The sequence below is a fragment of the Dendropsophus ebraccatus genome, chromosome 9, assembly GCF_027789765.1.
Source record: "Dendropsophus ebraccatus isolate aDenEbr1 chromosome 9, aDenEbr1.pat, whole genome shotgun sequence".
NCBI lineage: Eukaryota > Metazoa > Chordata > Amphibia > Anura > Hylidae > Dendropsophus > Dendropsophus ebraccatus.
Genome location: NC_091462.1, coordinates 104,334,275 through 104,352,915, shown reverse-complemented (window position 1 = coordinate 104,352,915; position 18,641 = coordinate 104,334,275). Strand labels below are relative to the sequence as shown.

The 18,641-nt window shown below is 44.3% G+C and overlaps 1 protein-coding gene across 2 annotated transcripts in view; it reads right to left on the bottom strand.

Annotated features, from left to right (window-relative positions):
- Positions 1 to 336: 336 nt before the first annotated feature.
- SCNN1B (sodium channel epithelial 1 subunit beta) overlaps positions 337 to 18,641 on the bottom strand; it is a 38,155-nt gene continuing 19,850 nt past the window's right edge. For both annotated transcript variants that reach the window (XM_069984146.1, XM_069984147.1), the window contains exons 6-13: positions 8,604 to 8,767; positions 6,826 to 6,933; positions 5,568 to 5,685; positions 4,646 to 4,721; positions 4,113 to 4,170; positions 3,567 to 3,628; positions 2,939 to 3,014; positions 337 to 892 (exon numbers count right to left, since the gene is read on the bottom strand). In XM_069984146.1, the coding sequence (XP_069840247.1) occupies positions 542 to 892; positions 2,939 to 3,014; positions 3,567 to 3,628; positions 4,113 to 4,170; positions 4,646 to 4,721; positions 5,568 to 5,685; positions 6,826 to 6,933; positions 8,604 to 8,767 (1,013 nt within the window). In that variant the 3' untranslated portion in view covers positions 337 to 541. The remainder of the gene's footprint in view (positions 893 to 2,938; positions 3,015 to 3,566; positions 3,629 to 4,112; positions 4,171 to 4,645; positions 4,722 to 5,567; positions 5,686 to 6,825; positions 6,934 to 8,603; positions 8,768 to 18,641) is intronic.

Below are 18,641 nucleotides of genomic sequence, written 5' to 3'. Positions count from 1 at the left end.
TATTCTTTCTAGTCTGACACAGTGCTCTCTGCTGCCACCTTAGTCCATGTCAGGAACTGTCCAGAGCAGGAGAGGTTTTCTATGGGGATTTGCTGCTGCTCTGGACAGTTCCTGAGCTTCCCATGCTTTATAGGGACATTCATAGGGACACTACACATAGGGTCACTATAGGGACATAGGGATTCATCTAACCCGCTGATAGTTTTCCTTTAAGAACACCTGAACTTTGGTGAGCTCTAATATATATGGATTTATAGATGGGGCACAACTGTCTTATATAATATAGACAATATTCATGAACTTCCTATCTCATCCATAATGAACAGGCAAAGCCGATTCTAAGACAATAAGTATTTAAAATAACTTTATTGTAAAGTTTTAAGTAGATCAATACTGAAAAATGACCCAAAATGAGTCCAAAAATACGATATATCTCCCCAAAAATATACAATAACCTGTCTTAGTGTTACTAGTAGATTTCTTGAAGGTGCAGATTACAGTAGCAGCGGATTGATTAGTATTGGGTGTTATATATAAATAATCATTCTTCATCACTCGATATGACTTCAATGGCATCGCCCATCTGCTGCACCCGCAGGGAGTCATACTTGGGAGGCGGGGTGCCCGGTATGGGTTCAGCCTGCCGGTCTGACTCTTCATGATGGAAGGCGGGGTTGGTGTATGTTTCTACCAGCTCAGACACTGTGGGTGGTGGATTAGAATACTCGGGCTGGCGTCTCTTCTCTTTTCTCGCTCTGTTCCAGGCAAGGAGCTTGAGTATCGTGATCCAAAAACAATCTATAATGATTTCTCCAAACTCGATAATGCACAAGACCGAGCCCCCCATCCAGAATCCAAACTGACCACCCAAGTTGGACAGCAGCCAGACCACCTACGGAGAAAAAAATACCATCGATAATTTGTTTCCTTCATGTTTTAATTGCCAGACATCCTCTGTATCTTAAAGGGGCTGTCCTTGGATCACAATTCTTCAGGCCTGGCTGACCTGGAACACTATCAGGATGGCCGCCATGTCATGTGATATTTTCTCTGCAGGGAATGTAGGCTTGCGATACCTCCGTTCCTCCTCCCTGCCCTCCTTGTCATTAGGAACATTGGGATTTCTCTTCTTCAGGGCTTTCAAAATCCTGCGCATGCTTTACAGCGGGCCAAAGCGGTGCAGACGCACACTGATATGGCCGGGCTCTTTGCTTTAGGCTACCCTGTCATTGCGTCTGCACCGTCTTCTTTACCAATGTTCGTAACTGTCCTTTCTGCGGCGCAAACACGGTGAGAGCAATGACCCAGTAGCATAAAGCAAAGAGCCAGGCCGTGTCAGTGCACCTGAGCTGCTTTGGCCCGCTGTGTGTCACATGCACAGGATTTTAAAATCCCTGAAGAAGAGGAGTCACCCAGGGACGTTCCTAATGACAAGGAGGGCAGGCTTAGGGCACAGACGCTGTAGGCCACACCTCTTTGACACCGCGTCTCTGGATTAAAAGATGTATTTTAGGAAAATAACGCCATCAACAACCGAACGGACCCCGAAACAGGTCTTGGATAGAGATGAGCGAACCTGGAGCATGCTCGAGTCCATCCGAACCTGATCGTTCGGCACTTGTTAAGCGGTGGCTGCTGAACTTGAATAAAGCCCTAAGACTATGTGGAAAACATGGATATAGTCATTGGCTGTATCCATGTTTTCCAGACAACCTTAGAGCTTTATCCAACTTCAGCAGCCCCAGCTAATCAAATACCGAACGTTCGGGTTCAGATGGCATGCTTGAGGTTCGCTCATCTCTAGTCTTGGATTGAAGGTAACTATCCGACAGGACGAACGATTGGGCTTGATTGAACAGCTGAAAAAATTCGATTGAACTCGGACCTAGCCGGACCTTCCGCATTTGATTCCTGATGCCTTCCCGGTCCGTGCGGAAGGAGGAGACATCCTGGGGACCGCCTGGAATTCTGGGATTCAGCCTATTACCTAGACTATTACCTAGGCTGTATCCCGGAATTCCAGGCGGTCCCCGGGATGTCTCCTCCTTCCACACGGATGGGGAAGGCATCAGCAATTAAATGCAGACGGTCCGGCTAGGTTTGAGTTCGATCGAACCTAGCTTTTTCCGCTGTTCGATCAAGCCTTTGAACGATTCGCTTTAAAGAGGTTCTCCACTTAAAGGGGTTGTCCAGGATCTGAAACAGTATAACCTTTACTCAATCCCTAGCATGCCACTTCCAGGTCCGTGCTGACATGGCCCTATAGCTTTCTCCTCAATTGAAGGGAGCAGGTCATGTTGTCAGGGCAGGTACTAGTTGTGATGTTATGTGCCTCTGAAACTATATGCCCCCATGCAGTGAACAATGGCTGCACAGCCACTCCACAGCGGTCCTAACTTTGTACAGTCCTCCCCTTTAAGTAGTGATAAGCTATCAGCTACCTGTCTGAGTGTCTCTCTGTATGGGTGTATGGACGGGATTCATCACCATGGTGGGGTTATGTGACACGGTAGTCCTTTTTGATGGACCCTATGTTCCGGAATTTTACTTTCGAGGAGACAGCACCACTGGGCCTGTTCACCATCCAACCATAGCCAGGAGGATTGTGCTGTCTCCTTGGCTGCTGTGTAGCTGTTAGCTTAGTACAGGGATTCACATAGAGAAAGAACTAATCAGATTATGTGACGGAATACATTTTTATGGACTGTGGTATTTGCAGAGTGATTACCAAGTAATAAAATGGTGATGAACCCCTAACCCATGTCTCCATTGTAGAGCAAAATCAATATTGTCTCAGCGCCAAAAGATTGTCCGGCAGCCTGAAGACAAGGCGTTCATTTCACAGGAATACCCTCCTCCCTGCTTCGTCCTACCCACCAGCCCTTAGATAGGAACCCACGGGCCACCTCCGACCCTTGCCCCAGTACTCGCCACTCACGTTGGTGGTTGCCGACTCCGATATGCTGCGGTAATTGAATTCCTGGAAGTAGACGTTCAGCCTGATGATGCCGTTTCTGAGGAACGAGAGAGAGGATTTAAGATTTGCACGTTCTTCTTTAACCCTATCATGACCAGGGTTGTTCTGGGTCTTCGTGCCCATTGCAAAATATCACTTTTTGGAGGATGGAATTTCTTTATTTGGGGGCTTTCTGAGACAGAGAAATAAAATAGTAAAATCATACTTACCAGGGATCCTAGGCAACTGCTGTCAATGTGACAGCGAGAGAAGAGGGACAAACTTAAAAAAAAAAGCAATTTTGCCAAAGCAATGCATTGGCAAAATTGTCTTCTTTTGCATTTGCCATCATCTAACAAAAGTTTAGATGATGGGACTTCCCCTTTAAGGCAAGTTATTCAGTGTATACTTAATGCACCAGTTCAGGCTGTATGAAAATCTGGTGCATCTTTCAACTGTCTAGTCTAAGGTTTTTCTTTTAGGCCATGCCCCTTTCAACTAAGCCACACCCACTCACTGCTGAGTCATTTCCCCTTATGGGATGAGAGGTCGGACCCCTGTGATCTCTTTTGATTGGAAAACCCCTTTAAGAACAAAGCCTTTTACCCACCTGTTCACGGTTATCTTCTCACTGCCTTCTCTCTCATAAGACAGAACATGAAAAATCCAGTCCTGAAAGGAGAGTACACAATAATCAACTACTGTATAAGTGTAAATCCTGGATAGTCCAAAACCTTGGCTTGTTTAAAGGGGACAATGCTGTCACTAAGCTTCATGTTCAGAACGTCATCAGGAGAGCGGAGAGAGCCCATTATCGGGGTAGGTACATTGGAATCCCCCTTTAAAGGGATGGAGGTAGGCAGTGCATGAAAAAAATTAAAGGAACGCTACAGGAAAAAGTGAAGCACCAATGTATAGGGAAAATGGAAATGAGGACACAATTTATAAGATGGGTATAGCCCTTTAAGTGGATGTTTGATTTCCATGGATGGTTCAACAGTCAACCAGTCACCTGTCTGACCACTAGTAGGGGTAACACACGTCCAGTCCTGGAAACATAGGCAATAATGAGTCACACCATGGCAGGAACGTGGCCACGTAGCTAAGGCACCCATAGGTTTCCACCATTGGGAGCATTTTATACCGGTGCACTTACCTCAGCAGCAGCAGACGGCCAGTCGGCCATGGATATGGTCATCTTATAGTTGCTGTCACTGTAAAAATAACAGAAGACATTAGTCTATATACAGTATGGCACATTCTTACTAATGGTTCCTCACTGATGTTTCTTAAAGGGATTTTTGTAAATGACAATGGTAAAAAAGTACATAGGACCCAAGGCAGCAGTCACCTCTATGGTTGTTGTTTGAGGTCACGGAAACCATTTTTACCTTGAAATCCCCTTTAAGTGATTAAATATTTACAGTCTGCAGAAGGTTACTGCAGTGATTGTGAGCTGTATCAGTCTGTACACAATAGCAACCCCTAGTGGTGGCTGCTGGTCACCAGAATTTTATCACTGCACTCTATACTACACAGGGGATTTAGAGGGCTGTATTATAAATCACCAATTCTAAGCGTATATTAGGAAATGAATCAGGACTGGATTTTGCACGGCTTCACTAAGGATTGCATAAAGATCTTGCCATGTGGACAAAAGGATAAGGAAACAAGAAAGTCTTTACTTACTTGCACGGCTGCTGGCACAGACCGATACACTTTTCTCTCTCTATCACTGAGTCTTTCATCTGGTAATAACAGGACACTGCAAACAGAGACCTGAATAAGTGACCGTACATTTAGGAAGGGGAGAGGTCACAGTGGTTACCAGGGGGTCCAACAGATGAAGATACCAGTATTCTAGGTGGGGGCTCGGATACAGAATCTGCATTGGAGCCCAGTTACAGCTGCTGCTCCATCAGTAGACAGCACCTAGAGAGAAGCTACTCAGGGTGGGGAGCCAGTCTGGGCCGGCGACTGTGCGGGGTCAGGGCAGGTGCTACTTTGAACAGTCCCATAGAGGCAGACTATACACTGTTGAGACGCGCCCCGGGCCATAGCTGCTGCGTGGTCTGCCTCTATCGTAGCTAAGCCAGTGCATGACACCATGTGCAGTGGTGTAGCTAGGATTCATGGGGCCCCATGAATCCTGTACGGGCTCCCCAGATAGGGGGAGGGATCCTGGTGCCAGGGGAGCTTTGCCAGTGGGGGAGGGGAGATGTACTGTCAATGGTGTACTGCAACCACCGCCCCCAATCTCACCTGTCCGGCGCAGCCCTCCATCGTTCTGTCATTCTCACAGCTCCCCAGTGCATGAGTGACATCATTTGCGCACCAGGGAGCTGGAAGAACGAAGGATGGTGCTGCTGTAATCCAGAGGGCGCTGGGACCTTCACTGGGCTCCCTTATCACCTGGGCCCCTTAGCAGTTGCATGGTTTACCTTCATGGTAGCTACGCCACTGCCATGTGACTACATTTCTAGGTGTACAGTGGTGCCAGCAGGATGGTAAAGCATAGGGTGCCCATCATCTCATCTGAATAATAATGACCTCACTGACCCAAGGAGTGAGGAGGATTCAACAGCATTTCCATTCTGTAAGTCGTACATACCCCAGTCTGGATCTTCCTCATTGTTGCAGTAGTGGGCGCCATCTGGTAGGGGATACAAGTAGTGAGCACAGTTACACTCTTCCACCATGGCTTCCTGGAAACACGAGCGCAGACAGGACTGGCGGGGACAAGATAAATGTATAAATACATATAACACAAGCGTATAAACTGTTGTTCATATAATGTCTCCAAACCGGAGTTTAAAGTTTACTTTTCTATCAATCAAGACCCCCGTCTCTAAGGGAGAGAGCCCACAAAGGCAATATTTCCTTCAGGAGGACCCAACACGTCTTTACATTACACAGGCGATCGAATGCAAATTGTGTAATGCCTCATTTTTCCTGCGGAGGTGCTGCAGGGAAATTCATCACTACCAGTAGGTTCACTACTGGAGGTTACAGCGGTGATAACACCTTATTTTAGAGGGAACCTTGGAACAAAATGTGATTGTGTAAAGCAAGCACTCGCCGGTTTTGAAAACTTAAGCTGTCCCTGGTAATGTCGGCTGATTCTTTCTGGCATCAGTCATATTGAATTGATGTAAAATCCATCAACAGGGATTAGATGATATTTGCTTGAAAGGTACATGTAATAGGCAGCTGACACTGGCCGTCTCTGGGCTGACCGTGCTCTGTGTGCCACTCCTAATGGTTTATGCTGAACCAACCAGTCATGGATGCCAGGTGCCCTGAACCATCTGTGTGCTTCTCAACTAACATTATACTGATTACATAACACATGGAGCTCCATCTATATGGAATTTATTACCACTTAGTACATAAAAGGAGTCAGCTGGTCTCAAAGACATTGTCTAGGGTCTCTTCTCTTATCCATAGGTTGTGCCAGGTACTGCAACATTCACTTGAATGGGGCTTACCTGTAATCCCAGACACAGCCTATAGTGGCGCTCTTTCTGGGGAATGTAACAGTTAGAATCGGATTCCTTCAAAGGGGTCTTCTTATACATAAGTCTTATACCACCTACTGGGGGTACGAGGTGGCTGTCAGCTGCCACATCCAGGCATTGGTGGCCACAGATGTCTTAACAAGCTTTGTCCCCTGGTTCACATCTTCTCTGACGCAAATTTTGTAGCCAGTTAACCAGCCAACTGGTAAGTTGGTGTATACCCGAGCTGGAGCTATTGATTTTAATGGAGTCTAACAGTGACCAGTTTGGTCCATTTGTATACAGTTTGTGTGCAGGCGACCCCTTTAGTGCGACCATGTACTCCATACTACTTACAACTTTCGTCTTTACCTGAATTGAATAGGAACTGTTGTATTTTTCATAAAGATTTGCCACAGGAATATCGGAGCCGTCCATTGTGCATGATGAGTACGGGGCCTCTAAGTGCTCCGTCTGGTCCTGGATAGAACAACAGACATATGTGAGGTGTTTTACTGATCTATAAGGGGATATATAACAAGTCCAGGCCTATAGCATCACTTTATAGGTCAACTAATCATCAGGGTTTTTATAAACCACCAGTCCACCAGGGACTATATAGGCCGCTTAATGTTCAGGTATCCACCAATGTCCTGTCTCTCACCGCTGATGGTTCCCAGTTCGTGCCCCCCCTTCCCCCAGTCACGGCCATGCTGCTTTTTTCTTCTGCCTGGTCTGTTCTGCCGCTACCTACACCAGGACCTCTCTTGGGAAGTCCAGCTTAGAGGGTACATAGACGTTGCTATGAAGTGTGGTCCTAAGCCAAATGGGGTCCACCCCCCCCCCAAATTGCTTTGTTACCCAATGGACATTTAGGTGTTTTCTAAGACACTAGGCATCAGGGATATTATAAACCACTAGGTGACTGGGCAGTATATGATCCAATGGATTAAAAGAGATCTTAAAAAAACACTAATCCATTGGGGCTTTTATAAACCACAAACAAACTGGGGATATTATAAGTCGCTTGAGCATTAGGAGTTTTATAGGGCACTAGACTGCCAGGAAGTTTATAAACCACTGGGTCACTGGACACTATATGAGCCACTGGATTACCAGGGATCTTAAAACCACTGGATACTGGGGGATTTATAAACCACCTAAGCATTTTCGAATCATTTAAGAGATAGATATAGAATTTTAATAACCACTAGGCTGCCAGGGACAATAAAATATAAGGATTTCCAGAGATCTTAAAACTCCCTGGGCCATTGGGACATATATAAAGCATTAGAATAGCCAGGGTTTTACTAAACCACTGAAACCAATGATTGTATAAACCTCCTGGACACTGGATCGTTAGGGATTTTATTAACCACTAGGTCACCAGGGATAATGTAAACCACTGGATTATTAGGGATCTTAAAGGGGTCTTCCACTCAAACATAACTTTTGCTATATTGTTGCCCATGGTGATACCAACAATTCATTCCATACTTGTTATTATCTATTTAGTCTCCTTCCCCCAGTTCTGAGCTGCTGCTTTCTGCTGAAAATACAAAAATCTGTGTGTAAGCTTTTCACTCTGTCTCCCCCTCCTCCCCCCCTCCCTTGTGAGACAGCTAATGTAAACTAGTCCCTGGCTGGCTTTATCTGCAACATTGTCGGCAACTTAATCCTACCTTTGTGCTTCAACCATTGACCATGTAACCACTCACCCAAGACCATGTGACACGGAGAAACTTATTATAACATTGTACAATTCGAGTATCATAAAACTCGAAGGCACGAGGCTCCAGTCCGTCACCTTTATGCCTGGATTCCAATGTTAAGTATTACATTTCATGGTAAGATCCTTCGGTTGCTGAAAATACATTCATCTACACAAGGGCAATGAATCCTTCCTCCCCCCCCCCCCCCCCCCACTCCTCCTCATCGACTACCTGGGAGGTTGGGAACTTGAAAGTCAACAAATGAGATAACATCCACTCACAAGTAAAGAACATTGTTATAATAACGGCCATAAACAAGCCGGAAAAGAAACCATTATAAGACTGTCTTAGGTTGGATTCACCCAGTTTTAACCAAACCAGAAGCTGGCCGGCGGCCAATCAGATACCATTGTTCTGTGTACTTTCCCATCAACATACCACGAGAACGGCTATGGAGGTCTCGGTCCCCGGCATGGCATAAATCCCCAGGTCCTTCAGGAATGGGAAGCTTCTCTGCTGGTGGAGAATAAGTCTGGCAGCGGCCGTGGTCTGGAGAAAGGGAATGTATTCTTCCTGGTCAATGTCAAGAACCATCTTCAGTCCTGCGGGGAAAACAAAGGAGGTCGCACACTGAATACTAGTAGATCAGGACTTTTTTGGTGCCAGTCCGAGAACATGATCTAAGGCTGGTGCCAAGGAAGAGACTACGTGTTCTAGGGTCCGACTGTTCTGTTCCTTAGAGCGGAGTTCTCATCTCTTTCTCATTTCTACTGGCTGATGAGGCCAAAAAGCTTTATACCGAGTCCATTGTAGGCCCCAGCACCTATTGTAAGAATGGGGGTCCTAAGAAGTAAGGTGCGGAACCAGTCAGACTGGCCAACACTGACAACTGGTTGTAGGATTTGTGCATCTGGCCATGTAATGTGGCTCTACAGACCCATATGGTACTTCAATTTATGAATCATTGTCCTTCGATCACTACGTGTAATAGTGATGTGGGCTGAGGATTGTGTAAAGGAAAATTATACTCTTTATACTTACCTGTCCTCGCTCCCTGGTGTTCTTCTAGCTTCTCCCTACAGCCACCAGTGGCACATCTGAAACCATCTGTGTAGTGACTGGTCGCTCAGCCAATCTCTGGCTGTGGCACTCTTGCAAGTGATTGGCTGAGCAGTCTGTCACTTCAGAGACGGCTTCAGCATTGCCATTGGCGGCTGCGGTGAGTGGGGATAAGCTAGAAAGACACCAGGGAGCGTGGACAGGTAAGTATATACTTTACTATTTACTATATACAGTGGACTTTGCTAATGATCATCGAGCCATGTTACACATAAAATGTTGGCAGTGTAATACGGCCCTTTCACACAGGCAGATTTATCTGACAGATTATTGAAGCCAAAGCCAGGAATGGATGTGAAAAGAGGAGAAATCTCATTCTTTCCTTTATGACCTGTTCTCGGTTTATAGTCTGTTCCTGGCTTTGGCTTTAATAATGTCAGATAAATCTGTCTGTGTTAAAGGACCCTTAGGATGATGTAGTATATTGGTCATTTTGGTATTTTTTTTTTTTTTTACCAAAACCAGCAAAAGGTACAAACTTAGTCATTACAGTTTTTCTCTGTTCCGGTTCTTCTCGTGGTTTTGACTAAAAATAATACGGCCCAAAGTCTACGTGTAAACCCTTATTACACGGGCCGATTATCTGCCAATGCCTGAGAAATGGCGCTCATCTCACCTGTATAACACGACCTTTAGATGTGACTAAGGACGTTGTGATGATGTAAGTGATGCTGTGAGATCTGTACAGGATCAGTCATGTTACACAATATTACACGCAGCTTTGACCTGTAACATTATGTTCGACAACAGGACACGTGAAACCATTTTCCCTCCGAGAGATTTTCCACAAGTAGTAAACACATATTTGCGGAGAAGACATTTCATCAGAAGACTCACAGCACGCCATAAAGTGATTCAGCTCTCATAGTGTCTATCACCAAGCTCCATCTAGTCACGTGGTAGTACGATGCACAAGATAAAGGAAGCTTACTGAGCTAACAATAGGCTTTTCCTGAAACATTTACGTTGTGTTTTTAGGTCGTGTTCACACAGCGCAGTACTTATGTGATTTTATCTTATGGACTCTAAAACTGTCAATTTGACATTTAACTTCCCCTCACTCTAAAAGGGGTTATTCACCAAAAATGTTTTCTTACAAATCAACTTGTGCCAGTAAATGCCAAAGATATGTAATGTACTTCTATTAAAAAAAAACCTTAAGTCTTTCAGTACTTATTAGCTGCTGTATGTCCTGCAGGAAGTAGTGTATTCTCTCCAGTCTAACACAGTGCTCTCTGCTGCCACCTCTGTTCATGACAGGAACTGTCCAGAGCAGCAGCAAATCCCCATAGAGAACCTCTCCTGCTCTCAAGACTGGAAAGAATACACCACTTCCTGCAGGACATACAGCAGCTGATAAGTATTGTAAGATCTGAGATTTTTAATAGAAGTAAATTACAAATCTCTGGTACTTTCTGGCACTAGTTGATCTGAGAGAATTTTTTTGGTGAACTACCCCTTTAAGATTTAGTCATTTCCATGTGTACAAAGCCTTAGAATGTTTTTTTTTTAAAACTTTGGACATGTATCAGCGGTTAAAATTCAGCATGCCCGACCCTTCTCTCCCCAAGATTGTCCTTGTCAGGAGAGAGTTGGGAGACTGATTAGTCAGTGGGCGAGTCTAGACGCCTATTTACATAAGTGTACGGGGACCCTAAAGGATGCAGATAATGTTGACCTTTAGGACGCAGCCCGATTGGTCAAATCTGACCTGTCTCACTTTAGGTGGTTATAACTTTGTCATGCTTTCACTTATCCAAGTGATGTTTTTTTTCCATTTTTTTTCTACCTAAAATTTTGATTGATACATTCAGCAATCATTTGTGAAAAACTCCAACATTTTGTAAAATTTTTTAGGAAATTTCAAATTCTCTGCTTGCAAGAAAGATAGTCATGCCGCACAAATAAGTTAAGGGGGTCCTCCAGCGAAATGTTTTTTTTTCTTTCTTCAAATTAACTGGTTTCAGAAAGTTATATAGATGTGTGATTTACTTCTATTTAAAAATCTCCAGTCTTCCCGTATTTATCAGCTGCTGTATGTCCTGCAGGAAGTGGTATTTTATTTTCAGCCTGACACAGTGCTCTCTGCTGCCACCTCTGTCCATATCAGGAACTGTCCAGAGCAGGAGAGGTTTTCTATGGGGATTTGCTACTACATGTGCTACACCATTTCCTGCAGGACATACAGCAGCTGATAAGTACTGGAAGACTGGAGATTTTTAAATAGAAGTAAATTACAAATCTATATACCTTTCTGAAACCAGTTGATTTGAAAGAAAAAGATTTCTGCTGGAGTACCCCTTTAAAAATCCACATTTACAATACCTCTTCTTTATGTTAGGATCATTTGGCAAGTCCTCTTTTACTTTTTTTTTTAGGACATTAGAGGACAGGAAATTTAAAAAAATTCTTTAAAATTTCCAACATTTCTAGTTTAGTTTAGATCTGAGAGGTCTGAATAATAATTTCCTATAAGTATGGCAGTACCCTACCTGTGTTCCTTGCTTTCTAAACACACAGCAGAGTTTAGAAGGGAGGAATTGTGCAGATTTTGTGCTGCTAAGTTATAAAATCCTGTATTCTTTCTAAGCTGTAGAGGCCGTGCTGAGCTGCAGTATGCACGCCTATTCCCTCCCTCATCTCTTCTGCCCTGCATGATAGATGTACATGGCTCAGTGCTGGAAGGCAAGTGGGGAGGGGTGAGAGGAGGCATGGATGCTGCAGCTAAGCACCTCCTCTATGACTCTTGACGCTTAGAAAGAAAACATGATTTTATATCTGACCAGCTATCTGTCAATGTCTGCAGCTCTAAGTCTAGTACTACATCTCATTTACTTGAATAATGCAATAAAAGACTGAGCCCATGGACAAGAAAAAGGTGTGTTACATATCAGACACAAACATGAAGGTAATTTACCATAACTGTGACAACAAAAAGGGACAAGACTCTGTATAAACCATAAACACAAGTGATACAGTCTGAAATGAATATAAACAGTGACTCCTGAAACCGGTTATTTGGCGTCCTCTTTATATATTCTTCCAGGTATGAAGCACGTTGCTTTGGCATTACTGGGCACTGCATGACACTATTTTTGCTGGGCACTGTATGGCGGCATAGGCAGCGTATTGCTTTATAGAACTATCATTATTTACGTCCGTAATTATCAAAATGCGGCCGTATTTTCACCAACAAAAAAAGTTGTGTTAATATACCCTAAGGGTACTGTATACGTATACGTATTCACACAGCTTTAGTAATACACCTTTCCTAATCCTATGGATTAAGCCTATTACAGAAACATTGCTGGGTGAATATAAGGGACACACTTGGAAGTGCTGCCTGGATTTCTCTGGTTTTGCTTTTGCGGGGAATGTGGACCCAGGCCCTGCTGGACAAGCACTGGTGTGATATATATAAAAACCCTCCCTAGACGCCTCCTGTGCCGCCAACTACCCACCTGTCTCTAATCTCCCTTTTATCTCTAAACTCTTGGAACGTTTGGTCTATTCCCGCCTAACCCGCTACCTCTCTGACAACTCTCTCCTTGACCCCCTCCAGTCTGGTTTCCGTCCTCACCACTCTACAGAAACTGCCCTGACTAAAGTAATGATCTCCTCGCCGCCAAATCTAAAGGCGACCATTCTCTGCTCATTCTCCTGGACCTATCTGTAGTATGTGACACTGTAGACCACCAGCTCCTCCTCTCCACGCTCCGCTCTATCTGTAGTATGTGACACTGTAGACCACCAGCTCCTCCTCTCCACGCTCCGCTCTATCCGCCTCAAGGACTCTGCTCTTTCCTGGTTTTCCTCCTATCTCTCCGACCGCTCCTTTAGCGTATCACTTTCTGGCTCCACCTCATCTTCTCTCCCCCTTACAGTCGGGGTTCCTCAGGGATCAGTCCTGGGCCCTCTCCTTTTCTCACTTTACACTTTACCCATCGGACAAATCATCAGCAAGTTTGGTTTTCAGTACTATCTCTATGCTGATGATACCCAGCTGTATACCTCCTCCCGTGATATCATCCCTGCTATATACCATCTCTATGCTGATGATACCCAGCTATATACCTCCTCCCGTGATATCACCCAGCTATATACCTCCTCCCGTGATATCACCCCCGCACTTCTACAGAACACCAGTAACTGTCTGTCTGCCGTCTCTAACGCTATGTCCTCCCTATTCCTAAAACTAAATCTTGCTAAGACTGAGCTTCTTGTCTTCCCTCCCTCTGCTGACCGCCCTCCACCTGACATCTCCATCTCTGTCTGTGATGCGACCATAACCCCTACACAACAAGCCCGCTGCCTTGGGGTTATATTTGACTCGGATCTGTCCTTCATTCCTCATATTAAATCTCTTTCACATTCCTGTAATTTGCATCTAAAAAACTTCTCTAAAATCCGTCCCTTCCTTCCTGTCGAATCTGCTAAAGCTCTCATTGTCGCTCCTATTCATTCCCGTCTAGACTACTGCAATTCCTTACTAATCGGCCTTCCTTCCTCTAAACTCTCCTCTCTCTAGTCCATTCTCAATACAGCGGCCAGGCTCATCCCCATGTCCAGCCGTTATACCCATGCCTCCCCCCTGCGCCAGCCGCTATACCAATGCCTCCCCCCTGTGCCAGCCGCTATACCAATGCCTCCCCCCTGTGCCAGCCGCTATACCAATGCCTCCCCCCTGTGCCAGCCACTATACCAATGCCTCCCCCCTGCGCCAGCCGCTATACCAATGCCTCCCCCCTGTGCCAGCCGCTATACCAATGCCTCCCCCCTGTGCCAGCCGCTATACCAATGCCTCCCCCCTGTGCCAGCCGCTATACCAATGCCTCCCCCCTGCGCCAGCCGCTATACCAATGCCTCCCCCCTGTGCCAGCCGCTATACCAATGCCTCCCCCCTGCGCCAGCCGCTATACCAATGCCTCCCCCCTGTGCCAGCCGCTATACCAATGCCTCCCCCCTGTGCCAGCCGCTATACCAATGCCTCCCCCCTGTGCCAGCCGCTATACCAATGCCTCCCCCCTGTGCCAGTCACTACACTGGCTCCCTATTAAACACAGGATACAATACAAAGTCCTCCTGCTCACCCACAAGGCTCTCCACAGTGCTGCACCTCCCTATATCTCCTCCCTCATCTCTGTCTACCGCCCTACCCGTGCCTTACGCTCCTCTAATGACCTAAGACTAACATCCACCTTGATCCGCACCTCTCACTCCCGTCTCCAGGACTTCACCCCAGCTGCATCAGTTCTATGGAATACATTACCCAAGACTGTCAGACTCACCACCAATACACAAAGCTTCAAACGTGCCCTCAAAACACATCGGTTCAAACAGGCTTACCAGGTTCCCTAATTTTGACTGCTACCCTAAACCCCCCCCCCCCACACACAAACACACACACCTACCTACCTCCACCACGCACACATACATACATACATACATGCACGCACACACACACCAAGCATTTAAGCACTTAGACCTGTGCATGCAGGCATTGGCTGGTGACCGATCACCCCCCCTTACCTGCACTGCCTTATTTATAAAGATGGCCGGACCATAAGAACAATGATGCATTTTGCCCCTCTACCATTTTGTCTCGCACCCCTTCCCGATAGTCTGTAAGCTCATGCATGCGAGCAGGGACCTCACTCCTCTTGTATGGATAACTATATGTATATCTCTGTAATGTCTAATTTCTGTCTATGTATGTACCCCCAGAATTGTAAAGTGCTGCGGAATCTGTTGGCGCTATATAAATAAAAATTATTACAATTATTATTATATATATATATACCTGTGCTGCTTCAACCAGATTCCTTCTGTTAGGGTACTGTATGGCACTATTTTAGTAAACCCTATGACATTATTATTAAGTTGTATATATATATATATATATATATATATATATATATATATACACACTGTATATCACTATTATTAGGATACTGTAAGGAATTGTTATTAGGACACTGTATACCACTATTATTAGGATAGTGTATGGCATTATAATTAGGATAGTGTATGGCATTATAATTAGGATAGTGTATGGTACTATTATTAGGATACTGTATGGCCCTATTATTAGGATAGTGTTTGGTACTATTATTAGGATACTGTATGGCCCTATTATTAGGACACTGTATGGTACTATTATTAGGATAGTGTATGATACTATTATTAGGATAGTGTATGGCCCTATTATTAGGATAGTGTATGGCACAATTATTAGGATACTGTATGGCACTATTATTAGGATAGTGTATGGCATTATAATTAGGATAGTGTATGGTACTATTATTAGGATAGTGTATGGCACAATGATTAGGATAGTGTTTGGTACTATTATTAGGATATTGTATGGCACTATTATTGGAATAGTGTATGACACTATTATTAGGATAGTGTATGGCACTGTTATTAGGATACTGTATGGCACTATTATTAGGACACTGTATGGTACTATTATTAGGATAGTGTATGATACTATTATTAGGATAGTGTATGGCACTATTGTTCTGATACTGTAGGGCACTATTATTTGCTCACAGTATCACAATGTTATTTTCTGGACGTTCTTTAATCTGTTCTATTAATCTCCTTCAGAGAGGAGGGAAGAGGGGCCAGCAGTATTCTTATCATATCAGAACCCTACAGGCGGAGTAAGAGAACTAAGGCGACACAGGAGAAGCTGTTTATACACAGTCAGAACATTGATCTATTCTGGGCACTGAATACAGGATCCCAGGCCAGATAAGACCTTACTTTATTGACAACTATTTCTGGACTCTCTTCAGGTCACATATTCTATTTCCATATTGTATTTGAAGACATTAGAAACTTTTAGCTGGAATCTGCTGAGCTTTTAGAGTCTACAAGGTTGGTAAGAACACAAAATTTTATACACCCGTAGCTATGTCTAAGGGTGAACCCTCCCATAATGCATCAGTAGCTTCAAGTGGTGCTGGACATTCTTTCATTTAAACAGATACAGACTCCAGACCAGACCTACCTAAATAAGTACACACCCAAGACCTGACCTACTTTTTTTAAGGATTAAAACCAACACAGCAACTTTTTTTTTTTTTTTTTTAGCAAAAATGTCACCCCCCCCCCCCTTGTGTGTGATATTAGAATCCAGCTGAATTTATTTAAATGGAACTGAGCTGCAAAAGCGTAAGGACATAAGTGGCGCAGTTTTTGGAAGAAAGTGGTCATGTTTTTGTAAGCCTGTATAACCCATTTAAATAGATATCTCCCCTAGACCAGATCTCCCTAAATACATAAAGATGTGATATAATGCACCCTAAATAAATACAGAGCCCATTCCAGACATAAAGACTAAGCCCAGAGCAGACCTCCCTAAACACATACAGACCCCAGACCAGACCTCCCTGAATACAGACCCCAGACCAGACCTCCCTGAATAGATACACATGTGATATAATACACATTAAATAAATACAGACATAAAGACTAAGCCAATCCAGACCTCCCTTAAAGGACAACTCTGGCCAAATGTTTTTTTTTAATTATTACTTATGGAAAGTTAGACAAATTCCTAATGTACATTAATTATGAGAAATTCACATATAGGGCTATTTCCCTTAATTAAGTAAATCACTTCAAATTCTCTCAAAAACAGTGATGTCACGAATCAGGTATAATTTCAATGGAGTGTCCAGCAGGGGATGCAGTATATGAAAAAGCCTATGGACTGTATTGAAGTATATGGAGTATGTAATGTAATGTAAAAACTAAACTTTATTAATGCACTATGTGTATGGAAAAATTTGGGGAGCAAGGACACTTGCTCCCTAAATGGAGGGCACCGAGCAGGGAGGGAGAGAGGTGCCGGTGCATCTAACTACCTCTTCCCTCCCTCCCTGCTTGGTGCAGTGGGACAGATAAACACTATTACTCTTCCCATCATCTGCTCATAGCATGAGCAGATGATGGGAGGAGTAGTACCAGAGAGATCCCCAGCACCAAGCCCCCCCTCAGCCAATATCAGAAACAGCGACCACACACCCGCCGCACATCACTGCCGCCACAGATCACTGCCGCCCCGCGTCCTGCCGACTCGAACCTGGATGTCAACCCAAGCAGCTCTCATCATACTATGGTCAGATGATGGGAGGAGTAGTAGTGTCTATCTGTCTCACTGCACCAAGCAGGGAGGGAGGGAGGAGGTAGTTGGATGCACTGGCACCTCTCTACCTCCCTGCTCGGTGCCATCCATTTGAAGAGTAAGTGTCCTTGCTCCCCAAATTATTCTATACACATAGTCCATTAATAAAGTGTAGTTTTTACATTACATTACATACTTCATATACTTCAATACAGTCCATAGACTACTACATATAGTGCGCCCCCTAATGGACACTCCATTGGAATTACACCTAATTCGTGACCTCACGGTTTTTGAGAGAATTTGAAGTCTCCATGATCTACTAAATTAAGGGAAATAGCCCTATATGTGCATTTCCGATAATTAATCTACATTAGGAATTTGTGTAACTTTCCAAAGGTAATAACATTAAAAAATACTTTTGGCCGAACTTTTACTTTAACACATACAGACCCCAGGCAAGACCTCCATAAATAGATACAGACCCCAAACCTCCCTGAATAGATAGAGATATGATATAATACGACATAAATAAATACAGAAGGAAAGATGAAGATATGAGACTCAGGAGACTCCAGGAGTCTTAGAGGTCTCCTCTTCTGCTGGTTCTGTTGGCAAGTATGTTCTTGTGACTAAGATGTTCACATACCTACCAAGCCCATGTAAGCAGACCAGGCCAGTTATCAGTCTATGGTCTTGTCGAACTGTACCGAAAACAGAACGCTTGGCATTTGACTTCCAGTGGCTGAAGAAGTTGGATGCCGACCTAGGACTGCCAGAAAAACATGAATACAGCCTATGGCTGTTTTTCCGGATTCCCTAGGGCAGCATCCAACTTCTCCAGCCAACAGGAGTCAAGTACCTAGAGTTCAGGTTCAGCACAGTTCGGCAAGCTCTCAACTTGTGGTATGGCAGCTACATGGCGGTATTTAAAATAGTATTTGGATCATCCTGATTTGTACTTATCATACATGGACCATCCTACTAGGGTCAATAGTATTAAGCTGCTGTAAGAAAGCTACAGAAAGCCAAGTGTTTGGGGGAAAACCTTTACCAATATTTCCCCCCACCCATAACCAGACTACTGCTACCTTGTATGTAAGATTATCTCTAGTACAAATTAATGACTTATAATTATGTCTGCCCACAGCGCATGGTTTTTCCGGAATTCTTCATTGCTGACGCCCATGTTCCGAGCTGCATGTCAATACAAATACCACAAT